Raw genomic sequence first — 27,693 nt, 5'->3', positions numbered from 1 at the left:
TCCTTGCCCTGAGAGTGCAATTTAAAATAGCACAGCACAAAATAAAAATGAATTGGGATGGAGGAGGAAATAAGAAAAGTCAGGCACCTGTTGTAAGGTACCAGTGCTTAGTTACAACAAGTCATATATCCGCATAAGATCGGGATTAGGAAAGACCCTTGCCTGACACTCTGGAAGGTTGCTGGCCAGTCTGTGTACAGCAAGGTGACTAAACATTTTGGAATTGGGAGTCACATTGACAGTGGACCAACTCTCTAGTTATTGTGGATATGCTTAGAGGGAGTTTGGCTTTCTCCCTCCACAGACAGACACACACACACATAACACACACACTCTCCATATGCACACATCCCATACACACATACGCAGAGCATGCACAAATGCACACATTTCCCCCTGTTTTCCAGCCATACACCCAACTCATCCATTTTCCAGTCACTCAAGAAACAGGGGCAGTAAAGCACGTGACAAAGTGGTATGTGCTGCTTTACCGGGTGTGAAGCCTTTCTGCCATGTGCAGTGGTTGAGGGTGTAGCCACAGCACAGATCAGTAAGAGTGTGGCGACAGCTATGGCATGCTCCTTGAAGGCTGGATCTGCCAGCTACTTGGCAGCCCCCCCCCCCTGCCCATGCCACTTCTACAGTGGCCTCTTGTTGAATAGGAGACCCTACTGGTCTCCACCTACACTCATTCCCAATGTAGATCTTATTCAACCCTTGTTCCTGTTAGAAATCTTCACTTTCCCCTTCTTCCCTGGTGCGGAGGTGGCACCATTTTGAAGTTCGCCTCAGGTGTCAAAATGTCTTTGCTAACAAGAAATGTCTGATTCCATTCAGATGTAGCTAAGCCCAGAGTCATCTAGTGGCTTAACTGTATGACACTATCTACACAGTGAGTTGTTTTCTAGATTTTGACTTCTGCAGAATCAGGTAACAATAGGGGTGCTCAGCTGTTTGATTTGCTTCAGAACTTTCTGCATTCAGATTTAGATCTTTAAAATGCTAGCAATTGTGACACTGTGCTAGCATGATTGTCTTTTCCAGGAGACACAGGAACCAGCCAGGCAGATGGCAAACATTGCTATAAACTACAATAGATCTGGAGTGCAGTAGCTCTCAATAGCTCCTTCTGACGCATTCCAGTAGCTTTTCCTGATCCTTTGGTGCTCTGTGTGGGAGTCACGATGAATTCATTCTGAACATTGGGAAAGTTTCTCAGGCAGATGGAGGGAGAGATCTATTTCTGGCCTTTTCCTAAGTTACACACTTCAAAATCTAAACTTAAGAAGTCACGGGTTTAAGAGAAACACTTTGTAGTGCAAGAACTGGCCCAGTGCAATTTCAACTAAATTGGATATACACTGGTACTTCAGGTTAGGAACTTAATTCGTTCTGGAGGTCCGTTTTTAACCTGAAACTGTTCTTAACCTGAAGCACCACTTTAGCTAATGGGGCCTCCCGCTGTGGCTGCGCCGCCGGAGCACAATTTCTGTTCTCATCCTGAAACAAAGTTCTTAACCCGAGGTACTATTTTTGGTTTAGTGGAGTCTGTAACCTGAAGCGTATATAACCCGAGGTACCACTGTAAATATTTATTCCCAAAACTGAGTTATGCAATCCTTCAAAATGTTAAAGAAAATACCTCCAGATTCTTGGACAGAATACAAAGCTCATTACCTGGGATATTTTTAAAAAATACTATTTACATTCTGTGCACCTGCTGTTACTTATTTTTCCACTCTCTGTATTTTGCTCTTTCCTGTGTTTTCCTTGTGCCTGGCATCTTCATTGTTCAACTCTCACCATCTGCTGAAGATACAACTCTTTTTATTGTCCTTTGACAGTCAAGGTATTTTGTTCTGTGCGGCCACATCTCTTTTTGCTAAATGTATACTGTTGTCACATGAACAGTTTTACTCATTTACCTTTTTTCAATAACTCTACCTATTTTCAGTTTTATAGCACCTAGTGTCTCTCTACTGGACTCCAGGGTCAGCTGACCACTTTCAAGCTATGACATCAGCTGGCAGATGATGATGATAATGATGATTAGGGCCATGTCAGAGGCCTAGGAAGTGTTCTTGCCTTATGCAATTATATCTCAACATGAATTGTGGCAATTGTATATTCTACTCCCCCAGTGTTTACTAAAATATCACTTTTCCTGTGTGGTAGGGATAACTATGCTACAGACCTGCCTTAATTGTGTTCTCTTTGTAGGTACAGGCAAACCTGTCCATTTCAAATTATCTCCAGTTCTCATTTTTCCAGTCTTTCTTTTTCCCCCCAGGGGAAAACGTGAACACAGTCCCCCACTAGCAGAAATTATCCCATTGAGTTTCCTGCATTTGTGGAAATCACAGGGGTCAGCACACCTGCAGTGCAATGGATGAGCCTCAACCTGGGAAAACCTCCTTCATGATAAAGGTGTCTCCCGTGCCAGGTAAGTATTCAGTTTTCATTTTGTGATATTTTTTTTAAGTCTTCAAGAAAATTCATCTGCAGTTTAGTATGAATTTCTCCTAATATATACATATATAATGCATTTTTCCCCTAATATACCCATTATTGCAAGGAGTTTCCCTTAATATGATACATTTTAATTTCATCAATGTATGCACTTACATGTACACTTTACCCTAGCAAACTGCATTGGAAAAAATCAGAGAAGTGCGAATTTCATAAGGACGACTTTGCTTACATATTGTTTTCAGAAGTGCAGATTAGGTGGGCTCATATTTAAGTGTAATCTGAACCAAATTTCTTCCTTATCTCTAGTCTTTAATGGTTTGTGGAAAGGCTAGGGCCACCTGCTGAATGCTGTTGTTGTCTTTTAATTCAAAGCAGCTCAGCTGTATTCTTCTCTGAAAGAAAGGAAAAAAATATTGAGGTAGCCTGCATGTATTTTTCCTGTACGTGCAAAACTCTTAGCAAAATTTCAAGCATAGCTGTATAAAAAGAACATGCAGTCTTCAGAATTCACTTTGAGTAGGCTTTTGGGGGAACACTACAGCATGGCACAGATTTATCCAAACTGTGACTTCCAAATAGTTTCACTGAAGTTACATTTGAGGCACAGCCCATTATTCAGGTAATTCAAAAGGCAGGGCCTGTACCTCCACGAGGAACATACACGCTGGCTCCATCAAAGAGCATGATTATTGTATTATTCTTCACACGTGGACACACACACACACACACACACACACACACACAAGGCAGCGCAGGGACTTCAGCAGTGAGTCAGAATGAATCAGGCTTTCCTGGCAGTGAATGGTAGCTGTCGCTGATTATAAATGGGAAAGGACCTAGTCGAACAGAAAGCCATTTTGCAAAACACGGAGCACTAAATAGTGTGTGCTGTTCTAATTGCACACATCATATTCATCATCAACAGCTGCATACAGAATTGCTAATACTGAAATAGCTCCCCTTTTGCTTCCTTGACATTCGACTTTATCGGGAGTTTGAAAAAGCAATCTTCAGAGGCACCTCTTGCAGCAAAGGGGGGTTTTCCACCTGCTTCTCCTGGTCCCAGCTCTTGGGGAAAGTTTGCTACCAAGATTCCCATCTGCTTCAGACAATATGACTAAGGAACAGGAATGATGAGATGTAATCCAACAACTTCTAGTGTGCATCAGGTTTCCTTCCCCTGAGATAAATCCTCATTCTCCTAGTTAGGTTCACAATCTGGATCAGGCTGCTTGCACATGCTATTTACTTTTTAGATATTTAACTTTTAGTCCAGCTTTCCTCAGATCACCCTCAGATCATTTGACAAAGGATGAGTTTAAAATGCTATAAATAAATACCCTGTTGCCTTGCAGAAGTTGTTGGACTACAGCTCCCATAATGCCTGATCATTATCCACCCTGGCTGCAGTTGATGCAAGCTGGCATCATGTTGAGGACATTAGGTTGGTAGAAGGAAAGCTCTTCTGTAGATTCTGGGGAGGGAGTTGAACCAGAGTTGGCCCAGGATTCTCCTCCCTGAAGCAGAGGGCAAGATGTTGATTGGGTTGGCACAGAAATCTTGATATAAGACTGGCAATGGGGCAATTCCTCCATTGCACTAGGATAGTGTACACAACAGGCCATGTGCCAACACACAGCTCTGATCTGAAGAGGAGAATTAATAGGAAGCTTAGGAGGAATGGTTGGAAGGCTGCCACTACAGCCACAAAGCATCTGCTGCCTGAGGCGGATGCCACAGTTTGTCTAATGGTAGAGCCGACTCAGAGTCAAACATTGATTAATGACAACTCCATTGAGTTGTATCTAACAAAATTTTAAGGAGGCATGTCTCCAACAGGGAGAAAATAGGAATAAGATGTATCAGGAACAAATGACAGAAAACAGAGGTATCCCTCACAAGTAGGTTGTAGTCTTGTTTCCAAATTCCAAAAAGAAAAGGTTTTATTGCTAACATTATATCAGGGATGTTTCAGCTTGATGCAAAAGATCATAATCTATTTCGCTAAGTGACATTTTCCACTCCAAAATGTCATATTATTTGGATTTAATCAGAGGCCACTTGATGCTGTGCTTATTGAACAATACATTTTGGAGGAATATATATGAATTCAGTCATTTCTCCAGTTGTGTTCCAGTGCCAAGGTTAAAAACAGCTTTGTCAAGGCTGTGCTTGATTGGAAAGGCCTGGAAAGCATTCTTGGAGAGTGTCATTATACTTAATGAAAATTTCTAATTAATTGTTTCCAGTCCTCTATACACGCACACATACATACACACAAACACACATGCAGTTTCAGCAAATATATTTACAGGTGAAACTCAAAAAATTAGAATATTGTGGAAAAGTTCATTTTCCTATTGGAAAATGAAATCAGCATCCCCATAAAGCTCATCTGTGGAAGGAAGCATGAAGTGCTCCAAAATCTCTTGGTAGATGGCTGCGTTGAAAATGAAATCAGCATCCCCATAAAGCTCGTCTGTGGAAGGAAGCATGAAGTGCTCCAAAATCTCCTGATTGATGGCTACGTTGACCCTGGACTTAATGAAGCACATTGGACCAACACCAGCTGATGACATGGCTCCCCAAATCAACACAGACTGTGGAAACTTCACATTGGACTTCAAGCATCTGGCATTGTGTGCCTCCCCATTCTTCCTCCAGACTCTGGGTCCTTCATTTCCAAGTGAGATGTAAAAGCTTCTCTCATCAGAAAAGAGATTTGGGGAGCCATGTCATCAGCTGGTGTTGGTCCACTGTGCTTCATTAAGTCTAGGGTCAACGTAACCATCAACCAGGAGATTTTGGAGCACTTCATGCTTCCTTCTGCAGACGAGCTTTATGGGGATGCTGATTTCATTTTCCAATAGGACTTTGTCACCTGCCCACACTGCCAAAAGTACCAAAACCTGGTTCAATGTCCATGGGATTACTGTGCTTGATTGGCCAGCAAACCTACCTGACCTGAACCCCATAGAGAATCTATGGGGCATTGCCAAGAGAAAGATGAGAGACATGAGACCAAGCAATGCAGAAGAGCTGAAGGCTGCTATTGAAGCTTCCTGGTCTTCCATAGCACCTCAGCAGTGCCACAGGCTGATAGCATCCATGCCACGCCGCATTGAGGCAGTAATTGATGCAAAAGGGGCCCAAACCAAGTACTGAGTACATGGGCATGCTTCTACTTCTCAGAGGTCCAATATTGCTCTATTTGCAGTCCTTGTTTTGCTGATTTCATTTAATATTCTAATTTTCTGAGATTGTTAATTTGGGGTTTTCATCAGCTGTAGGCCATAGACATCACAATTATAATAAATAAAGGCTTGACATATCTCACTTTGCATGTCATGAGTCTATCTCATATATTAGTTTCACCTTTTAAGTTGCATTACTGAAATAAATGAACTTTTCCACAATATTCTAATTTTTTGAGTTTCACCTGTATTTGAAAATGAGAAGTGTAGTTGAGATAATTAGAACCCACATTCAGATCTCAACTGAGCAATGAACTTGTTGCTCCTGTAACTTTAGCTGTGGCTAAAAAGTGGGTTGGGATGACACAGCCCCTCCACAAGTTAAAAGAAAGGTGAGGCAGTAGCAGAGCAAGGTGGGTGTGGTGGGTGCGGGCCGCCCCATGTGCCTTCCCTGAGGGGGGTGATATCACTGCGAGCTCTGCCCCCCGGGACACTTCCCGCCACCGGCACACCCCACTGGGACATGTGCCAACAGGACACTTCCTGCCGCTAATGCACCCCCCTGGGACACAAGCCGATGCTGACGCACCCCCGTGGGCGGCTAGTCCCACCCCTGTGGGCCACACCGGGTGTTGGAGCAGGGTTTATTGGGGGGATATATATGGAGTGGTGTATAATTGGAGACCACAAGGTTTTAATGAAACAAAGTGAAAATTTTCTAAAGGGAAAGAAAATAGTTCTTAGGGATGTGATTTTTGCATAGGAAAATTACAGAAAACCAACATATCCCACCAATGGAGCGGGGGGGACGGACCAGTCAAATAAACATAGAGCTAAATGAAATCTGCTCTCCCTCTCCAGCACAGTCTGCAATGCTAAAGACAAAGGTCCAATTAGCCATATCATACACCCTCCTGCATGTGTTTCCTTTGTTTCTTGAGACCATGTGTTGATCTCACTTTCAAAGCAAGCCCCAGATAGATAAAGCATCAGCCTCTGTGACCCCTGTGCTTCCCAACCCACAAAACCTCAATGAGGAACTGGGGCTTCTCTTCCAACAAGCAGCTGTGCCTGCATGTTCTGTTTGCTGTCCTGTTCCAGTCCTGAAGAGGCACACATGAGGCAGGAACTTGCTCAGATAATGCCTGGCACCAGACTGCAGCCTTTTACAACACATGCCCCTTTCCCCCACCTCCAATCCTGGTCTGCTTCCCAATCTGGGCCTGCTTCCCTCCAATGACAACTGCCTCTCCTTCCTGCCTGTTGCCTCAACCTAGTATCAGTGCAGAAATCTTGTGGGGTACAAGATGCTCGTTGGCAAGCAGCTTCTCCACAGGAGCATCCAGCAAAATGAAAACACCACCTCCCCATGCCTTATCAGAAATGGGGGAAAGATATGTAATGTCTCACCCCCACCCTCACCCCAGCCATATGTTTTTAACCCTAATTAAACATAAGCCGCACTCTCCAAATTAATTTGGGACTGGATCTGAGGCAGGTTGAGTAGTCCCCAGATTGGGTATAAGCAGGTTGGCCTGACTGGGGGTCCCTGGGTTGGAGCCATGGGGTGATTGAGGAGGGTTGTGCTGAGGCCTACTCTCTTCCAGGCTTACCTGCAAGTTAAGCCCGGGGCCTTCCACATAAGAAGTAGTTGGTCTACCACTGAGCTATGGCCTGGATCTTGCTTCCTTATATCTCTTGACGTAGAAGTGGATTCTACTTCTTCTTTTGTAATAAAAACTGAAAATTCAGGAAAGGGGCTTGGAGAATCTTGGGGGAGGTCAAGCTTTTGAGTCCTCCCATGCCACACTTCCACAATGGTGCTTGTGTATGTGTTGTTTGTAGTTCTTGGCATCCAATTGCACTCTGAATCTGAATAACAGCAAAAGGACTTCTCCCCAAAGTGCCAAAGAAGTCCCAATCCAATAACACAGTCTGTTAAACAGATTAAATTGTGTTTTTCCTTTCATTGCCCTAAAAGCATGCAGTGCCCAGAATACCATGAGCATTTATTTATTATTATTCTGTAGTACAACCACAGGCCTTTTATGAAATTTAATTTGGGATTAAGTGGTTGAATGAAACAAAGCCCTGTTCTGCTGTGAAGTCCTGCTAGCCACTTGTCTGTGACTCTTGTCCTTCTATATTTCTCCTTTGTAACCTTTTTATAGCAGGAATGGGGAAATGTGGCCCGCCAAAGGTTGGGCTTCAACTCCCATCAGCCTCCCATGGCCAATGATAAGAGGTTCTGTAATATTGCCACAGTGGACAGTGAGAAGAATAACAGTTTTTGGCAGATGGTGAAATGCAGCGGAACAGAAACAGTGCTGCATGCAATTAATAGAGAGAGCTGAATGGGAAATGATGCCTTCTTCCATCCTTAGGCCTCCCTCAGTGCCTCTCTAGAAAAGACATGTCCACAAATGAAACTCTCTTTCAGGATGCGTTGATGTGGAAGAAAGGAATTAATCTCATCCATGCTTTGTTAATATTTGTAGCTGTTGCCCATCTGCCTCATGAGCAAGTTTTTCATCATTTTAGAAATCCTGAATGGAAGTCATTGTCCCCCACTTTGCAGCCTTTCCTCTTAGCATCACCTTATGGGCAGTGGAGATAATAGCTTCTCCTGGGATAACTTGGTTTCTTAGATTTCCTTTCTTCTTCTTCTTCTTTAGTCTTCAAGGCAATTCCAAAGGACAGTTGGATATCATCTCCTAACAAGCTGAATTATTAAAGGATCTGCTAGTCTATGTGGAATGACTCACCAAGACAGGCTGGACAGAGGAGATAATGTAACAAAGGCTAATGACATCCAAGCAGGGCTTTGAATGAAAGTGAAAGAATCATACCAAAAATATTGCGGCTCTCACAGACTTCAGCATGGAGTTATTAAAACGAGTCCTCCAGTACAGTCAGAATGAAAGTTCTTGGCTCTTTGAACACATCAGATGTGAGACCCATAGCTGAATGAGAAGGCAGGCATCTTGGGCAAGGAGGCTAACAGAGCTCCATAACTGGTGGATATACACCAAATTGGATGGCCACCATGCGCTCCACAGAAGGCTGCCCTTGAAAAAGGTTCAGCTAGTACAGAATTGCCATAATGTGCCTTTGAACAGTTTTCTTTTATATCATGAAGCAATTGAGCAATCAAAATGATCAAGAGGCTAGAGCATAAGAACATAAGACTTTCCTGCATAAGACTAGCCCAGTGGCCACTGCTATTTTTCTAGAAAAAGAAGTGTGGGACTCCCTTGTTCTCTTAGAATGGCAATGGCATTCACCTGAGAGGTACCGGAACTGAGTTCCAGCAAGTTCCCCATCTGGAAAGTTTACAACTTCTGGGACTTATTTTTTATGGTGGGGGGGGGGAGTTGAGGATGATGCTGATGCTGCTGCTGATGATGATGATGATTTTATACCCCACCCATCTGGCTGGGTTTCCCCAGCCACTCTGGGCAGCTCCTAACAGAATATTAAAAACATGATAAAATATCAAACATTAAAAACTTCCCTATACAGAGCTGCCTTCAGATGTCTTCTAGAAGTCAGATAGTTGCTTATTTCCTTGACATCTGAAGGGAGGGTGTTTCACAGGGCAGGCACCACTACCAAGAAGGCCCTCTGCTTGGTTCCCTGTAGCTTCACTTCTCACAGTGAAGGAACCGCCAGAAGGCCCTCAGAGCTGGACCTTAGTGTCCAGGCTGAATGATGGGGGTGGAGACCCTTCTTCAGGTACACTGGGCTAAGGCTGTTTAGGGTTTTATCAGTCAGCACCAACACTTTGAACTGCGCTCGGAAACGTACTGGGAGCCAAGGTAGGTTTTTCAGGACCGGTGTTATGTGGTCTTTGATACTGGGCGATAGTTGGCCGTATTGGCCAGGTCCAAAGATGGTTTTTTTAAGAAGTGGTTTAATAACCACCTCTTTCAGCAGATCTGGGAAAGCTCCCTCACAGAGGGAAGCATTCACCACCCCGCAGAGCCCATTGCCCATCCCTTCTCAGATCACTTTTATGAGCCAGGATGGGCAAGATAAAGGAGACATGTGGTTGGTTTCACTCATCCAAGCAACCTGTCTACATCCTCGGAGGTAGGAGATTAGAATTGATCCCATGCAACTTGACTAGACAGGACTTGAGCATTCTCCCACCCCACCCCTGCTCCCATGGTGTAGTCTACCTCATTCCAAATCTGAGTGACTTTATCTGCAAAAATCTTTGCAAAATCATTGCAGGAGATCTTGGGGCCTGATGGTGGAGGTGATTCCATTAGATTGCGAACCACCTGAAAGAGTCACCTGCTACTTTTTTCTGCAGATGTAATAGAGGCGATGAAGAAAGTCCTCTTCGCCATCACTATCGCCACTTGGTAGGCTCGATGGGTCAAGGAGAAGTCCAGTTGTACCAGGAAGTAATCCAACCATGACACTTCTTTTGTTTCACTTTTATTTAGTGTCAGATCACCAACGTCCATAGAGGTGAACACCAGGTCTAAGGCATGTCTGTGACTATGAGTTGGGCCAAACTTATTCAGGGACAGCCCCCCGGAGGCCATGCTTTCCACGAAGTCCTGAGCAGCCCCTTGTAGGGTCACGTTGGCATGGATGTTAAAATCCCCTAGGACAACCAAACTAGGTATCTCCAGGAGAACATCCGCCACGACCTGCAGCAGCTCAGGCAGGGAATCCTTGGTGCAGCGGGGAGGTCGGTACACCAAAAGGAATCCTGTACTTCCCCTATTGCCAAACTTCCAGAACATGCACTTAGAAAACTGGGGCTTCCCAATAGGACGTCAGTGTAAGCTAATGACTTCCTAAAAATCACTGCAACCCTCCCCGCCCATATGACCTAGTTTGCTGTGCGTAAGAGAAACCTGGTGGACAAGCAGCAGCAAGGACAGGCCCATCTGCTTCATCCAACCAAGTCTCTGTCACAAATGCCAGATCAATTCTTCCACCTGCGATCAAATCATGGATGACAGTGGTCTTGTGGATCATTGACTTGGCATTGCAAGCAGCGCCTTACAGTCATGTGGGTCTCCCTTGTTGATTCCAGTATCCTTCTGGTCAAGACCAGACCCGGAGGCAGGGATAGTGTTCAAACAACGACTAAACCTGTCTCCTCGGTAATGACATGGTCTGGTTTTAGCGTAACTCCTCCTCCTACCCATGATCACTGAGATTGGGTGTCTCAGTGCATCCCAAACTGTGGAACCTACGCCAGCCATTCTGTTGGCTGAGGCCCACTCCCAGGCAGCCCTGACCCTTACCCCTTCAGAACAGAATATGTTATACAGACTATACAATAAACCAATAAAACAGTAGAAACTAATAAAAAAAACCACACAATATACGGTTATACTAAAACTAAAATAATCCCCAGCCTCAACTAAACATTTACCCCATCCCCAAAAACAAAAAAATTAAAATGCCACAGATTAAAAACTATTTTAAAACATTTAAAACTTTTATAAACACTTTCGACAGTTGCCCCAATCCCAGAGTTTGTTCCAGTGAGTCTGGGCTCTTCAGCACTTGCAGCAGGCAATGTCCCTCCCTCCCAGGAGTCTCTTATGTTGAGCAGGGTGAGTCTGGGCCCCACCCCCTAGGCCAGGTGGAAAGGAGCAGGGAGCAGTCTTCAGCATTCACAGCAGGACAATGATAGAAGTGTGTAAAATTATGCATGGTATGCAGAATGTGGGTTTTCCCCTCTTTTCTCATCAGACTAGACTGCAACAGGTTCATCTAATGCAGTTGAATGGAGAGAGATTATGGACAAACAACAGATAGCACTTACAGTGGTACCTTGGTATGCGAACGGGATCCGTTCCGGAGCCCTGTTCGCATCCTGAAGCAAATGCAACCCGCATCCGCGCATGCGCAGGTCACGTTTTGCCGCTTCCGTGCATGCGCGTGACGTCATTTTGACTGTCCGTGCATGAGCGTGCGGTGAAACCCGGAAGTAACACATTCCGTTACTTCTGGGCCTCCGTGGAGCACAACCCGAAAATACTTAATTTGAAGCACATTTATCCCAAGGTATGACTGTATTCACACTGTGCATACTTAAATTTGCTCCACCAAGAAGTAGTGATGGCTACCAACCTGGATGGCTTTAAGAAGGATTAGGAAAATTGGTGGAGGATAAGGCTATCGGTGGCTAAATTCCCCCACCACTTCCTCCAGGATACAAAGATGTCCCTAGGGTCAACAATGACATTGCCTCCTCCCTGAGTCATATCTAAAACCCTAAGGTGGAACGGGATGACTGCTGCTGTTTAATTTTTGTTTGCTTCTTTCTTTTAGGGCTACACACTGATTAAAGGAATGTCTCAATGAATCATCTCCCTTTTAATTAATACTGGTTTGCTGATTAAATTAAAGCAGATGAATTAATTAAATTATTCAGAGGTCAAGTAGGAAAAGGACAAAAGATTCCCCCAAGAGCTAAGTGGACAAATATCCAGGTCTGTGGTTAGAGTGAGAAATTATACACATCAAAGCCTGTTGACAAAGCAAAGCACAAGGGAAAGTAGTAATAAAAGCATTTTTCAGACATTCTGAAACTAAGTTGATATTTTTCTAGGTTTGATTGGGTACTTTCTGGCATTATTTTATAACTTCAAGAGTGAGGAATGTTGTTCAGGGGCCACATTCCCTTCTGGGCAACCTTCCAGGGGCCACATGCCAGTGGTGGGCAGGGCCACAGGCAAAAGTGGGTGGAGCAATGAATTCACAAAACTTGGCTCATTCTGCAAAAACATAGCAGTCAATGTGAGAGAACTCTGCCTGAGACTCTGGGGAAGAACTGTTACCCATTGGAGTAGGCAAAACTCCACTGGATGGTCAAGCAGTATATTCCTGGTCCAGAGTATATTCCCATGTTCCTTTACATGCACAGAAAACTAGTGTATTACCAGCAGATTGATTTGTATATGCTTTGCTTTGTTTTTAACATGGAAACACTCAAAGCTATGATCCTCTAGCTACAGTTTGATGCAGAAATGTTCAGTGTGGCTGGCCGAGGTAGCACATTCTGAGGAGAGACAAAAGGACAGGGGCAGTATATGCAACCTGGCCTACCCTGCATTCATCACTGAGAAAAGAGTCAACTGCTTTGGGTCAAGTTTGCTATGATACATGGAATTTGGGGAGCAGGGACCAGCTTGTCCTCTTCGTCAAGCAGCAAAATGGTTTAGACAGCCCTGCAAGAACTGTGTCATTTGATTCTCCAGGGATCACCAGGGAGTTTGATCCAGAATTGCATATGCATTTTCTGCCTTTTATAGCCTGTCTTTCTTTCGCTGTGGAAACCAAGCCCATGTACAGGTGGTTCTCAGGCACTGACCAGATTCAGTACTGCTTAGCTTCAGCCTTAGACTATATCCTGGCACCAGATACAATGATGTGGGCAAGCTCTTTCACACAACTGTAACAAAAGACCAAGCTGCAGCATTTAAGATGGTGTTCTTCATTCCTAGATCTGTTTCAGATCAGGTGACTGGACCTGAGCTTCCCAGGTAATTTAGCAAAGGACTGCAGCTCAGTGGCAGAGCATTGCATGCAGAAGGTCCCAGGTTAAATCTCTGGCATCTCCAGGTAGGGCGGGGAGATAACATTTCCTGAAAGCCTGGACAGCCACCGCCAGTCAATGTAGATGATGCACAGCATAATAATACAAAAAAGCACAGATAAAATCAAAACAAAACCATGCAAAACTGTACAGATGCTGTACAGTACAAAAAGCATAGATAGATCACTGAAGATATTGGTATTGTTGCAAACCACCCCAGTCTCTGAGCAGTGTGAGGTTCCAGGGGTTGGCTTCCTCAGAATGAGGGACAGCAGAGACCGCAGTGTCTTTCAGATATGTGGTTTATTTACACATATATACAAGCTGAACCTTCGGTGGAGGGGCTCGCAACTTTCTCCCATTGCCACAACCTTGGATTCTGGCAGAGATGCAGCATGGCTCTGTCTCTCAGTTGCCCAGCCTGCTTCTTGCTTCTACTACACACACACCAACTCAACTCTGGGCTTTGCCCTTCTAATTATCTAATTGCCAGCAAGTTGAGGGAGTTGAGAGCCAACCATATGAGGCACTTCATTTGTGACCTTAATGACCCATGCATAGGCCATTACCTCACTAGGAAGCAAGCTATTCCAGGAATTAAATTCATGTTTGATCCAGGAAGGGGGCTCAGGCACACACGCTACCCCCCACCCACCCAAAAAAGCCACCTCACAACAGTATTATAGGGAGAGAGAAATCGTGGTGCCTCTCATTTTACAAATCAGATCCTATCCTTGAACTGCAGCAAGAACTGTCAAGCAGAACTCCCCATTCCACATTTGCTAAGTGAGTTAGGCAAATTTATTTCCCTTGGAGGTGTCTCTGTCGGAAGATTACATTACCAAATCATGATATGCTGTTCTAAATGTCAAGAAAGGATTTGAGAGTCTCCTGGAAAAAAACAAAAACCCACCTTTCTTATAGTATTTATTCAGCTGAGAAGGCTGTCTCAATGAAATATACTCAGGGCTGCCAAGCCGGTTATAAATTCCCTGGACTGTTGAGCTTAATCCTTTTTAATATGGCTTCCTCCAGTGTGCCGAATTGTGTGTGTCCAATTTGTAAACAAGTTAATTTATATAGAAAAGCATTTCCACAGCATGAAGCTGCCTTTACAAAGTATGGAGTATTCACAGCTCTGTGGCCGCTACTCTCCTTCTGATAATGAGCCATTCCAAAGCCTTGTGGGCTACTTTTTATTACAATGAATAGTGCCTAGCGGGGAGAAAAAAAAGGAAAAGTAACATAATCAGGAGAAATACATTTCACTCTGGTACAGTTGTGTGAGCTTTCCCCATACAAGGCAAACAGCCTGCTATGGAGGGAAAGGCTTAAGCATGGATATGTGAGCATGATGGACATGCACTTGATACCTCCAATGCATGGGCCCATGTTTGCCCGCCAAGGAGCCAACTTTGGCCCACAAGTCCATTTTCCACCAACCACATCCACCTGTCCATCAGCAAACATCACTCAATAATGCCATCTGCTGAGGCAGATTTAGGGCAGTGCAACTGGTTTCCCCAGAGAGGGCGCAGGGGCCAAGTCTCCTTCCCAAAGGAGTGTAAGTGTTTGCTTCAGAAAGGAGATATGAGAGCTCTGACAAGGTCCTAGAGAGGACCTTCCTCCTTCCCAAACCCTAGTAGCACTTGCCCAGCTTTGGGAAGGAGGAAGGAAGACTCTTAGGACCCTGCCAGAGCTTCATGCCACCCTTCCCAAAGGGTGCCTCCCTTATGCGCCTTTGGGAAGGTGGCATGAGGGCTGGGTGTCAAATTTTGGCCTCACACAGGATGCCATATTACCAAGGTCTGCACCTGCCAATTGATGGGCAGGTGGTGGGAATCAATTCCGCCTTGGCTGTGCAGGCCACATGGACTGTCATGAGAAAACAATACAGTAGCAGGCTTCAACAGATACACACACTTGTCAGCTGATGAGAGGCTAAATCCTGCTCAGTTTGGCTGCATGAGCAGGTTCCCTGCATGCAGTAGGATTTGACATGCATACTCTGATTCAGTTCAGCAGGATTCAATGAATCAGGAAAGGGTTTGCATTGAAACCGCTGCTAAAACAAGTGGTTTCCCCCCCTTTGCTATAGCAGCGCCTTGCTGCCTGTGAGATGTTTTGGGGACTTCGAAGCAACAAATCACCTGATGCTGTTGGGACATTAGATTTGGTCCTTGGGGCTGATCCGGGTAAGGATCTGGCCCTTGGAGCGAACAAGGTTGTCTACCCCTGACATACACCAATGTGGTGAAGAGATGGTCAGGTCTTTGCAGGCATCAGGTCATGCAGATCGGGTTGGATTCAAGCAGCAATTCTCAGCTCAAGAATAGCAGTATTGCAAGATTTTCATTATTTTCACTTGTGAAATGTCGGAGGGTATGAAAGGAACTGTGCCTATCTGCAGCAAAATGAAAACAAAAAGCCTGAATCCTACAGCAAGGCAGCCTCAAATTCAGCACCAAAGGTAAGAGAATACTATGTGCTGAATATATTTTGCAAAACAGGTATATTTGACTATTTCAGCTTTAACTCTGCTTGGACATGGTGCTGTGGAGGAGTCTGGGGTGCCAATCACAGGCTGTCTTGCATAACAGCTGCACTCCAACAACCCCTCCCCCCCCGCCCCCGGAATCATTGCTTCTGTGATTTTACTAGGCTTCCCATTACAGACATGAGGACTAGAATTTGGGGCCGGGCCAGGGAGTAAATGAAAGCTGATATTCTCCCCAGCTTGCTGAATGCATATCCAGTTCTTATGTTCTGTTCTTGCAGATCTGAGTTCGCAGCGGCTTACACATACATACTAATTAAAACATCTCTGCATCCAAAGCAGAATCTGTTTATATTTATCAGGCACACGAACCCACCTACCATCTGTATTAGTATTATTATTAATACTGGGAGTTTAGCCTTGAGTGTCATATTAACATAGTGGACAGTGAAACACAGAAAAATTGCCTCTGGCTGTTTGCAGCTGTACTTCTCTGTCTTCAAGATAGCAGTGCTGTTTGAACCCTGTGCTCTGTAACAAACCTGTTTTAAAAAAGACATACTGGCATTCACTTGTCCAAACCTCAATTTCCACTCAGTCACCTTTTTCATATTTCCATTTGATTTCAGAAAGTTAGCATTAAGTGCTTGCATCTGAGGAAAACAATCATCTTTTTCATAACCTAAAACAATTTTGTTCGTTTTAAAAAAACAAACGGGCAAAATAAAAGTGAAATTGTTGGTATCCGTCTGTCTTCCTACATTCCTACATTCCACTTCACTGCGTGTCCTTGAGTTCTAGTGTTAAGAGAGCGAGAGAGAAATTTTCCTCCAATCACTTTCTCAAGGCCATGCATAATTTTATAAACTTCTATCATGTCGCCTCTCAGACACCTTTTCTGTAAACTAAAAATTCCCAAACATTATGGGATGCTGTTTTGTAAAACAGTATGGTCAGCTTCTACATGCTGAATGAGGATGTCATCTCAGACAGCAAAATGTCTCTGGTTGGCCCAGGCTGCAGAACACGCTCTCCTCTTAGTAAGCCTCCCCTCCCCAACCCTCCTGTTTACAGAGAGGGGCAATGCTGTGTAATGGTTAAAGTGACCTTGCCATGAAGCTCACTGGGTGAGCTTTGGGCTAGTCACCTTTTCTCGGCCTAACCTACCTCACAGTGTTGTTAAGTGGATGAAATGGAGAGGAGGAGCACTCTGTATGCCACCTTGAGCTCCTTGGAGGAGAAGCTGGATATTAAGTGCAATAATAAATTCATTAAAATATATGAATGTGCACCAACCGCAAAATTCTGTTCAGACCCCAATATGGCCCCTTGGGGGAGTGGCTCTTTTTCATCCTGAAGTTCATTGGAAGCTGACCATCGGGACTGGGTCTGAATCTGAACCCCAGTTCAGAAAAACAAAACTTCATATCTCACCTATTCACGATTGTGCAGAAATACAAGGAAGGATTCTAACTTCACCTTTCCTCCCCACCCCCTTTTAAAGCAACAAATTTGTAGACAATTGAGTTGAATTATATTTTGGGGAAAGCCCTAGGATTGCTGACATTATGAAGGGTGGTGCATAAAACTGGTTAATAAGGAGGATAATAAATTTGCCGCTTCAGACTGCAGGTGGAGAAAACTATTTTAGACTCCTGGCAAGCACATAGGAAGCTGCCTTAAGACAGACCATTTGTCTGGTATTGTTTACACTGGCTGACAACAGCTCTTCAGCATCTCAGGCAGAGAGAAAGGTCTTTTTCCATCACACACTGCTTGCTCATTTTTAAATTGGAGGTGGCATGGAATGAACCAGGGACCTTCTGCAAGCATGGCTTGTGCCCTGCCACTACCTATGGCTTTTCCTCTAAGCCCCCCCTCCCCCCACACCTTATGAAAGTATGAAGACCTGCATAATTGTGTAAGATGAATTTATACAAATTTATATACACATGCATATTAATACATATGTAATGTGCATGTATACAAGTACATAGATATATATATATAGATATATTACATGCATGCACACATTGCCTTCTTATGTAAACATTAACACCCTTAATTCATACTGTAGGTTATTCCAAATTACACCAACCAGAAGACATTTAAAATCATAACTGAATGGAGCCAGGATGTAAAACACATGATCAATTTAAGCATCTAGGAAATAAAGCCAGTAAACCAAACAATGTTTTTGGTTTTCTTCTTTGTTCCAAATGGTGCAATGACCTCGTCTTACAGGTGGGGCAGGGGGGGGATCCCTTACTTTCTTTTTATGGGGATCAGGGCCAGTACCATGGGCCACACACCCTAGCAGCAGGGCCCACTGAGAAGACCCTCCTGGTGAGGGGGGAGTCACTTGTCCAAGGGGCATCCACTGATGGTAATGCATTCTAACCATGGACACATCAGGAGAATTTGTGGCAACTCTGTTATGCAAAAAATGAGGAAGGAAGATGTCGTGGGGGGGGTGAATTATGGCAGTCTACAACTTTCTTTTGAACTATACATATTTCAGTAATCTCCAGTTTCACTGAAGCTAGACTTCAGCAGAGTTGAGAGATGCCACAGAACCTGTTTTCACAGTGCCAGCCCAAGAAAAGCGGAGCAAACTGCAAATGTGCAACCTCCACCAACCCCCACCCCAAGATAGGGCTAATACTCTTGATGCACTGATTCCTGCCTTCCTCTAATCCCCCTTCCTGGCAGGTCACTTAAGCCTTCTGCTGCATTACTGGGCTAGCCCTACATTTTCAAAGTCTCCATTTGGAACACAGAAAACATGGAAAAGAAGAGAGTGTTATGAGTATATGCAGAAGTACCTTCCTTTCAGATGCATTTGGGATTATGATTCGAGTGTTGTTCATCAGAAGATTTGGCCTCTGGGCTGGTTTGACCTCTACTGCCTTTCTGGGCTTTAACTCCTCTTAACTGGGAGACAGTAGAGCTGTTTGCGAAAGGACTGCGGCTTAGTGGTAGAGCACCTGCTTTGCATACAGAAGGTCCCATCTTCAATCCCCAGCATCTCCAGATAGGACTGGGAAGGAACCCTGCCTGGAATCCTGGAGAGCCCCTGCCAGTCAACATAGACACTATGAAGCTAGATGGACCCATGGTCAAACTCAGTAGAAGACAGGTTTCTATGTTCCTACAGACATAGTTGAAGAAATGAACACCTTTTCATTGTTGTTGCATCAGCTTCACGTCATGCCTGTCTGCTTCCCTGAAGCATTCAGCTGTGCGGGGCTGGAGACAGGATGCTGGCCAGAAAAAGCATCCACAGCAGGCCTCTTTCCATGCTCTTAAGAACAGAACAAAAAAACTTGGCGAAATCCATAAGCAAAGGGGGGGTGAAGATGCATTTAGTTGCCTTGCAAATGCTTCCATCCACCCCAAGCAACTATCCAGGACTGACCTGCAATGACATGCACATCCAATGTTCCAGAGTGCTATCATTAGTCACCAGTGGTAGCCGTTAAGTCTAGGAAAAAATGTCTGTGTGCCCACACTTCTTTATTCAGCTCATCACACTCGGAGTCGCCATACACGATAGGCATGTGCAGCAAGCACAGAGGCCCAGCACTGCAGATAACGCAGCAGATAACCGTGACTGCCGCTCATATTTGAGGGCTTTCTTGACCTCCTCGTTCGACTGAGAGATGTAATCAAGGGTATGCAGGACATTGTACTCGATGCTGTTGATGGTCTCCTGCTGCTCTGCAACCAGGATCTCCAGGTGCAGGAAGAGAGAGTGCAACTCGCCAATCTGCACTTCCAAGTCCAGCAGCTGCTGGTGGCGCACCTGCGCCAAGGCCAGATGCTGCTTAGCTCTGAGCACTTCCAAGTCTTGGCCAACGATGCGCGGCACCACAGGACTCTCCACCATCCGCTTGATGTCCTCTTCCTGCAGATCCAAGCCAGCCAGTTCCGTTTGCCTCCTGATCTGCTCCTTCAGCTTCTCCACATATTGTGTCTCCTTGGCATAGTGGTGGGCAATGATGTCACGGTAGCGGCCAACAAGTGCTGAGAGCTGGATGTGGCGTATGCGGCTAATGGCCAGCCACTGCTTGCTGTCCCTGGCGAGAGCCTCTTGGATGCTGTTGAGCCTCGGCTGCAGGGTTTTGGCCTCCTGGGTGAAAGAGTCTTTGATTGCACTCAGCTCTTTTTTCTCCCTGCAAATGCTTTCCTCTGTAGTGCAGCAAAGCACCTGCTGCTGCTTCTTGTCGATGTTCTCAGATAACTCTTCCAGCTTATTCAGTGCCAAGGAGAGACTGGTTATCTCCTGGAAAACCTTGTTCATGGGATTGCCCTCTTCCTCTTGGAAAATAGGGTTGTCGAAGGAGAGAGTGTCATCTAGATCCAGAGAGTCCCCGTCTTCGTTCACTCTGTTCCTGAGCTCCTCTAACCTGTCCTTCATTTTCAGCTCTTCTCGAAGCCGGAAACATCTGTGGAAGAGGAGGTGAGTGAGGCACACCCATCAGCATTTACGGAGATTTTGAGGGGGCTTGGGGACTTTTGCGTCAGTCAAAGCTGTTTTAAAGAGAGAGAGATAGAGAGAGTAAAAGAAAACTTCCCTCCCTAAAGCGATTGCAAATATTGACTGAGGCAATAAGCTTCTAAACCAGAGTTTACTCTACATCACATGGCTAATGCAAACCGGCTAGACTAGATTCCATGCCAGGGGTGGGTGGCACATAGCCCAATGATACAGCGTCAGCTGTAGAAATGAACATTGCTGAGTGCAGTCATGGGGAAATGTGAAAGGGGGCAGGCAGGCAGGGGGAATGTTTCAAGCCAGACTCAGCTGACTTTGAAGGTGACCCTGCAGCAACTTTCAAACTACTGAGTCAAAACCAGATGCAAAGTGGACCAGAATTCAAATGAGCGCCATTAAGGAATGGAAGTTGTGCATGCATTCCATGGTTCTGCATTCTGCAGTCACAGAATCCTTCCTTCCTTCCTTCCTTCCTTCCTTCCTTCCTTCCTTCCTTCCTTCCTTCCTTCCTTCGTCTCTTCCCTGTTTCTTCTTCTGGCTACTAATCCTACTGGCTATGTTCTGCCTCCACTGTCGGGGACAGTATGCCTCTGAATACCAGTTCCTGTAAACCCCAGAAGGGGAGAGTGCTGTTGTGCTCAGGTCATTGCTTGTGGGAGTCCCAGAGGCATCTGGTTGGCCACTGTGAGAACAGGATGGTGGACAAGGTGGGCTACTGGCCCAAGCCAGCAAGCTCTTATGTTCTTACAACTTTCTGTTCATAAATAAATTTGAAGGATTTTTTTGTCATGCATAATAACAGCATAATTTGAGCAGTAACAAAAAAAAATAACAATAAACAAAAAATAATCTTACGGGGTTGAGGATGGGAGAATCAGTGATGGGGCTGACAAATCCTAAGCCTGAAGGTGCTTTTATAGGCCCCATCCCTGCTTTTCCCCTTCCAATCCTGCCCCCCCATCTAGTGTAGAGGCATCTCCCTGTTTATGTGGGGTTTGCATTCCAAGGCACCGTGTATTTACATGAAACTGTGTGTATTTGAAACACCATTGAAAAAGCCTGCAAACACCCCATTCTGCTCCTGTCCCTTTTTGTGATGTTTTGGGTGCAGTTGTACACACACCTAAAACAGTCATTTCCTGTACTTTCTCCCCCAATTTTGGGGGACATGCTGGGAGAATGGGAAGGCTTTGGAGCTTGGAAGGGGGTTGGACTACATGATACTCAGGGTCTCTGCCAACTCTACCATTTTATGATCTAAAACCTCCCTCAGTCCATGCCCCACCCCCTTCATAACATCCCTTTTTCCTGTTGGCACCATCAGATCACAGACAGGGAGTGCAGTCCAGATTTTTGCACTCACAGGGCGTAGGTCAACTTGGCAAACAGGACACTGCCCCACCAACCTCAGTCTGCCCTCAGCCGGCTCCCACCAGCCTAGAACTGCCTGTCAACCTCCTCTGTGTAGAACTTGTAGAACTCAGCAGGGAGGAGAATGAGCGGGAAAGATAGTATGAGTTGACTCCACCTGTCACCAACTCTGGCTCAATCTACTCTTGACCTCCCCACCTTCCACCCTACCAGTTCCAGTGGGCATCAGTCAGCTCTGCTCTCTGCATTCAGAGGAAGGTCCAGTCTATCCTATTGCCCCTCAGATGCCCTTCCAATGACAGTAGGAATGTGTCCAACAAAATACCCTCTTTTAACACACAATCAGGAGGGGAAGGAGGAGATGCTGCACCTCCTTTTCCTCCCCTCCCAAAATGAGTACACATGAAATGAGCAGCAACTGGAAACATGCATGATCAGAGATACCCAACTGGTAAGTGGGAGGATCTGATCTTGCACAGTTCTGCTTCAGGGGTGGGGAGACCTAGGAAGAAAAAGGAGAGTTTGGAAGGTGAAGGTATCCACCTATACCTACATCTATCTTCTCTATGGGTGTATATTGTATTTAATTATGGAGTATCAGAGTTTTTAGGGGGCTAACCAGGCTGGGACAGCTGGGATAGCAGGCTTGTTGGCTTTTGAATGTCTGGTGTAGATTTTTTCAATTTCGTTGTTCTGCATGGGACAATGACGATAAAGATTATCGTATCGTATGTGGCCACCAGGTAGATCCCTCCTTTTCTGGTTTCTCCGTCTTCATGCTTGACACCACACCTCCTGACTATCCCCAGATCGTTCTGAGCTACCCCAGCCCAACTCAACTGCAACCCACATTCCTCCAAATGAACCCAATATGGTCCAGGATTTGGACCTCATTTGAATCCAGTGCACAACCCAAATACATACACCATTTCCATTCTTCCAAGCTTTGCAACTGATCTTTCAAGATCTCAGGAATACTCAATGAATGGACGGCAGGTAAAGAAGAACAGCCTCTGATAATAATGTGTGTAATCATACACATAAAAATGTGTGTGATAATGCACATGATATCCAATAATTGTTTCCATTCTTAGTAGAACTGGAAAAAAAAATTATTTGCTTCTTGCTGAGTTCAAGCAGTGAGAGAGAAATTAAAAAAGACCTGTAAAGAAAAGCTTGGAATTGAGATTTTCATAAGATTTGATTCCTCATTATAAAATGAGCTTCATGTGGTGGATCTGATCCTGACAGACATGGACTCAAGTGCCACCTCTGCTTGGTAGTGTTGGGCAAGTCAGCTTAGGGAACAGCTGGAGTTCAGCTGTTTTGCATGCAAAAGGTTCCAGATTCAATACCTGGTCTTGAAAGACTTGGTCTGAAAGCTTGGAGAGCCACTGCTATTCAGTGTAGATGAGGGATGGGGAACATGTGGCACCCCATGTGTTGTTGGACTACAACTCACATCATCCCTTATCACTGGCCATGCTGAGAGAGGCTGATGGGAATTGTAGTCCAACATTCATCTGAAAGGCCACAGGTTGCCGTCCCTGCTTGTAGGCAATACCAGGTTAGACAGGCCAATGGTCTGCCTCAGTTTAAAGCAGCTTCCTGCGTCTGAGTTTCCTACTGTAGCTTGATGCCAAGGCTACTTTCAGAAATGTACCAGGGAGTAAGAACTAAGAAATGCCCCCAAACACTTGAGCCAGCTATTGTTGCTCCAAATCCCAGCCCACACAAGAAGAACTTTATAGCTCCTACATGGGGAGGGCTGTGGGTCAGTGGTAGAGCAGTGCTTTGAATGCAGAAGGTCATGAATAAATAAAATAAAAACAGCCCTCACAAAAATTCACCAGCCATGTGCAAGAAGATACATTAAAACACATAAAGCCCTGAGTCCAGTCAGAGAGCCAACTTACCTTTTCCATCTGAAATCATTCCATGTGGCAGGAGTTAAGTTATTCTTTTGAATATTTTGCATTTACCTATCTAAAAGTACACAATAGTCCCTCCCAAGTAACAATCAACACTCATGCATTTCCAGAGTACACACAAAAGCCCCAGAACAGAACGTTGGCGGATTTCCTGGTGCTTACTCTTTAACCAAGGAACTGCATTTTCTGTGGTCTACAGTTTATTTTCTTAAGCATTGTTGATGCTCAATTATCACAGCGCAAGATGTCATTTTCCTCTACAGGTTGTTGTTGTTAGGAAAGCATGTTGGGGTCATCACAAAGCACTATGGAGGTCAAAACTGAACTCAGTTGCATTGTATTCCAGATTTACCTCACTTCAGTAGATAATGTGCTGAAACATACAGTTGCGTTCAACTGAGAGCTGTGCAGAATAGACCCATTGAAATCAATGGGCAAATTAGTTGCAGCCAATGATTTCAGTGGGTCAATGCTTCATAGGACTTAGTTGGATAAAACCAAGTGTTATGAGGTGGGGGGGGATAAATTGTTTTTAAAATTCTGGGTAAGAAGCAGCAGAACTCTCGCTACTTTTGTAATCGGATTTTAGCAGCGGTAACAAAACTGTAATTTGAAATAAAAACCTATTGATGCTAAATTATTGATATGATTATTTAAATGGTTCTAATGATAGGAAGTTGGTTTTTTTTAACAGTGAAAGATGATGAATTTATACAAAGGAAGAGTCTGAGTGCTTCAGATGAAACTGTAATGAGTACAGCCAAGATCCTTTTATAATGCTACCTCCTCCATTGAAATACTCTTCTCAGAGCTGCTAATGCATCTTGGAAAACAGCTCCCAATAACCAGCTGATCACTCAGGAGTAACAGGGGATGAAATTACTATGTCATTTTTAGGGGGGAAGGATCAGGTGTGGGCAGAATTGTTTGCTTAAAACCAGTGCTTTTTTTCTTTTAAAAAATGTTTAGGGGTACTCTCATTTTCCTACTCATATTGAAATACTGCCCCTCAATGAGGCCAAACTTAGATTCACAAAATGTTTAGGGGTATGCGTACCCCTGCGTTCCCCCAGAAAAAAGGCACTGCTTAAAACTATGGAAAAGATGAAGAGAGCAAATGGATGGTGAGATGAGAGTTGGCAATTTTGGGCAGAGTCAAACTGATCTTCCAGGTGAGATAGCGTGTAGACACTCCCCACTCCCACCCCTTCTACTCTGGGTATATTAGCAATACATATACGGTGCTATGTAAATTCCACATAGCCTTTGTACAGAAAGGCTGCAGCTCAGTGGCAGAAGGTCCTAAATTCCATCTCAAGGTAGAGCTAGGAAAGACCTTTGCCCAAAATCATGGACAGCCACTGCCCATCACTGTAGACAATAGTGACCTAGATGGTCCAGTGGACTGACTTGGCATAAATCACCTTCCTACATCCTACTCTGCAAGTGCAGAATCAGACAACAAATGTGAATTCTACAAGCCCTTATAATAGCCAAGAACCTTACTGTATATTGCAAGGCTGCATGTTGGTACATCCACCAACTACTACTCAAAGATTTGGGGACAAAACTGCCCTTTCTGTGACTTATTAGCATCAATCTCATTTAAAATACATATTTAGCATATGGGAATGTACACTTCCCTCGATAAAGATCTCTTTGTTACTCAAATGTAAGAGCTTCTGTGAGTGTTTTGAGTGGGAGCCAGGATACTTTCAAATAGAGGACCGTCTTCTGCAAAGTAGGATACATGGCTCTGTCCTCCAACACTTCACTGCCACCACCCAGCACCTGCCACCTGATGCAGCTGCCTCACTCTGCCTAATGTTAGGGCCAGCTGCAATTTCTGTCCGCTACATAACTGTTAAAGGCAAATGAACCCTCCATTCACCAAAGAAGGCAGCAATCCTAACTTAGCTTACCTTAGTTTTATCTTTTCGTGCCTTGCCTCTGATTCATGCATTCAAGCATTTGGGAGAAAACAAAGCTGGCAGTTCAAGTTCTACATCTGGAGTGAGAGCCAGGACAGCTGAGCTCACTCTTCTGAGGGATATTTTATACTTTGGTTTTGCTATGGCCATTTCCTTCTCACTAGCTTTCACTGCAATCTTTCATTGGACTTTTCTCTTGATCCGCATTTGTGCCCTGTAAGATCTGAAAGCAATTAAAATGGAATTGAGTCACCTGTGCCCAGGGAGGTACAGGTAAATCATTGACAGGTACCACAGAGCAGCTTTGCCAGCCACACATTGACATCACTGGGGAACCCATTGATCCGGAACTGAAGGAATCATTCCCACCTCTTCTGGAACGTGTTAAAAGGAAAGTGAACACCAAGACACTCATTCATTGAACAGTAAAGTCCCTTCATTAACTCAGAGTTCATGCACGTGGACTGTATGTTCTAATTTTTATTGTTTCCAAAAGGCATATAAATTACTTTCAGCCCAGGTACCCAATGCATGGCCAGAATGTCTCTGGCAATAGAATTAGGTTATTATTTACCAGCCATGGTAGGTAACTATCAGAAGCAGTTTGCTGGATGTGGCAGAAGGTGGTAGCAGTAAACCTAGGATTCATTTCACTTAAAATAACCTGTGATTAAGCCAAAGTAAAAGACTGGAATGCTGTTAAAATTAGTCTGGTCATTTCTCCCGAGAGGCTGTGCTTCTGTCTGAGCAACATACGAGTTGTGAATCAGGGCATTATCCTGTAGAAGGCAGACACCTTTGGTCAGCATACCACACCTCTCAATTTTCATGGCCTTCCGCAATTTCTGCAGCAGTGAAACATAGTATGTCCTGGTAATTGTGGTACCCTTTGCCAGGAAAGCCAACATCACTACTCCGCAATGGTCCCAAAAGACCATGAACATGACCTTGCAGGCTGAAGTGCCTACTTTGGAGGTGGTGAGGCAGAGTGCTTCCATTGTTTGGACTGAGATCTAGTCTCTGAGTCATAATGATGGACCCATATTTCCTCCTGAGTAATTAGTCTGGCGAAGAAGTTATCATGGTTTTCATGACACATGGCCAAAAGAGCATGTGACTCGTTCCTGCTTCTGGAAAGGTGTCAGCAGCTGGGGAGCCCACCATGCGGACACCTTTCCCATGTGCAAATGGTCATGGATGATTTTTTTTCTACAGAGCCCACACTGATTTTGACATCTGCAGCTAGTTGGTGAACGGTTATGCAGTGATCCTCTAAAATGGCGGCCTCCACTTGCTGAATGGTGTCTTCATCAATAGTGGTCTGTGGTCACCCAGGAATGGGAGCTATTCCACCAAAGTCTGACCACACTTTAACTGATGATGCCAGTGCTTGACAACGTCATACGATGGGGCATCCTCCCTATAAATCCCTTTCATCTCATCGAACGTCTCCCATGGTGTGCACCCTTTCAAGTACAGGAACTTAATGACCGCTCTGCATTCAACTGGTTCCATTATCAGACATTACTCCACGTTAGCACCCGTAGCAGAGAAAGCGTTAGGAGTTCAGGGCTACAAATTACCACGTTACCCATGGAGAGATGTATCATTACACAAGAGCAATTTCATCCTCCTATGATAACCGGAAGTGAGTCAGGAAAAATCTTTAATGAACGACCCTCGTAATCACCTCAAGCTTTTGAAGGTGAGCATGCCCTTTTTTTAGTGCACTCACTCTCACATTCTAGGTGTCTCCAATTGCTCATTTCTGTGGTACAGTGGTGCCTCGCAAGACGAAAAGAATCCATTCTGTGATTCTCTTCGTCTAGTGGTTTTTCGTCTTGCGAAGCAAGCCCATTGACGGATTAGCAGATTAGCGCTACTAGCTCTATTAGCGGCTTTTAGTGGCTTTTAGCGGCTTATCTGCTGATCGGATCAGCTGATAAGCGGCTTAGCGGCTTAGAAAAAGGGGGGAGGGAAAAAAACCCGCAGGAACTCACAAGACATTTTCGTCTTGCGAAGCAAGCCCATAGGAGATTTGTTTTGCGAAGCACCTCCAAAACGGAAAACTCTTTCGTCTAGCGAGTTTTCCGTCTTGCGAGGCATTCGTCTTGCGGGGCACCACTGTAATATATTGCTCTAAGCTTACATTACAAAGGGGATAACAGACCTGTTCATGACTATTAACAAAGGAAGTTGGTATAGTCATTTTAACAGTCCTCTTCT

General features: G+C 44.7%; 1 protein-coding gene across 4 annotated transcripts; it reads right to left on the bottom strand.

Moving 5' to 3' along the window:
- Nucleotides 1–2,163: 2,163 nt before the first annotated feature.
- On the bottom strand, nt 2,164–25,660 carry LOC309524065 (syntaxin-3-like). 4 transcript variants are annotated; one of them, XR_014215772.1, is made up of 3 exons: nt 25,459–25,660; nt 18,562–20,184; nt 2,164–2,864 (listed from the first exon to the last, which is right to left on the bottom strand). XR_014215772.1 is itself a non-coding variant. In XM_082208437.1 (2 exons), the coding sequence occupies exon 2, from the start codon at nt 20,154–20,156 to the stop codon at nt 19,257–19,259; it is 900 nt and encodes a 299-aa protein (XP_082064563.1). In that variant the 5' UTR covers nt 20,157–20,269; nt 25,459–25,660; the 3' UTR covers nt 17,652–19,256. The 4 variants fall into 4 exon arrangements, 2 of the variants coding, with proteins under 2 accessions (XP_082064563.1, XP_082064562.1); XR_014215773.1 differs by lacking the exon at nt 2,164–2,864 and adding an exon at nt 13,598–15,643; XM_082208437.1 differs by lacking the exon at nt 2,164–2,864 and having other exon boundaries at nt 17,652–20,269.
- Between the last annotated feature and the right edge of the window lie 2,033 nt (nt 25,661–27,693).

This window comes from Podarcis vaucheri (genome assembly GCF_965113315.1).
Source record: "Podarcis vaucheri genome assembly, chromosome: Z".
Classification (NCBI taxonomy): domain Eukaryota; kingdom Metazoa; phylum Chordata; class Lepidosauria; order Squamata; family Lacertidae; genus Podarcis; species Podarcis vaucheri.
This window is presented reverse-complemented; position numbering and strand designations above follow the sequence as displayed.

What these genes read in the sequence shown, in the direction of transcription:
- LOC309524065 (XM_082208436.1), bottom strand. Translation starts at nt 25,499, where the DNA reads ATGCATGAATCAGAGGCAAGGCACGAAAAGATAAAACTAAG. An exon ending in CACGAAAAGATAAAACTAAG is followed by an intron (nt 20,185 to 25,458) that starts GTAAGCTAAGTT and finishes CCTCTTCCACAG; the next exon opens with ATGTTTCCGGCTTCGAGAAG.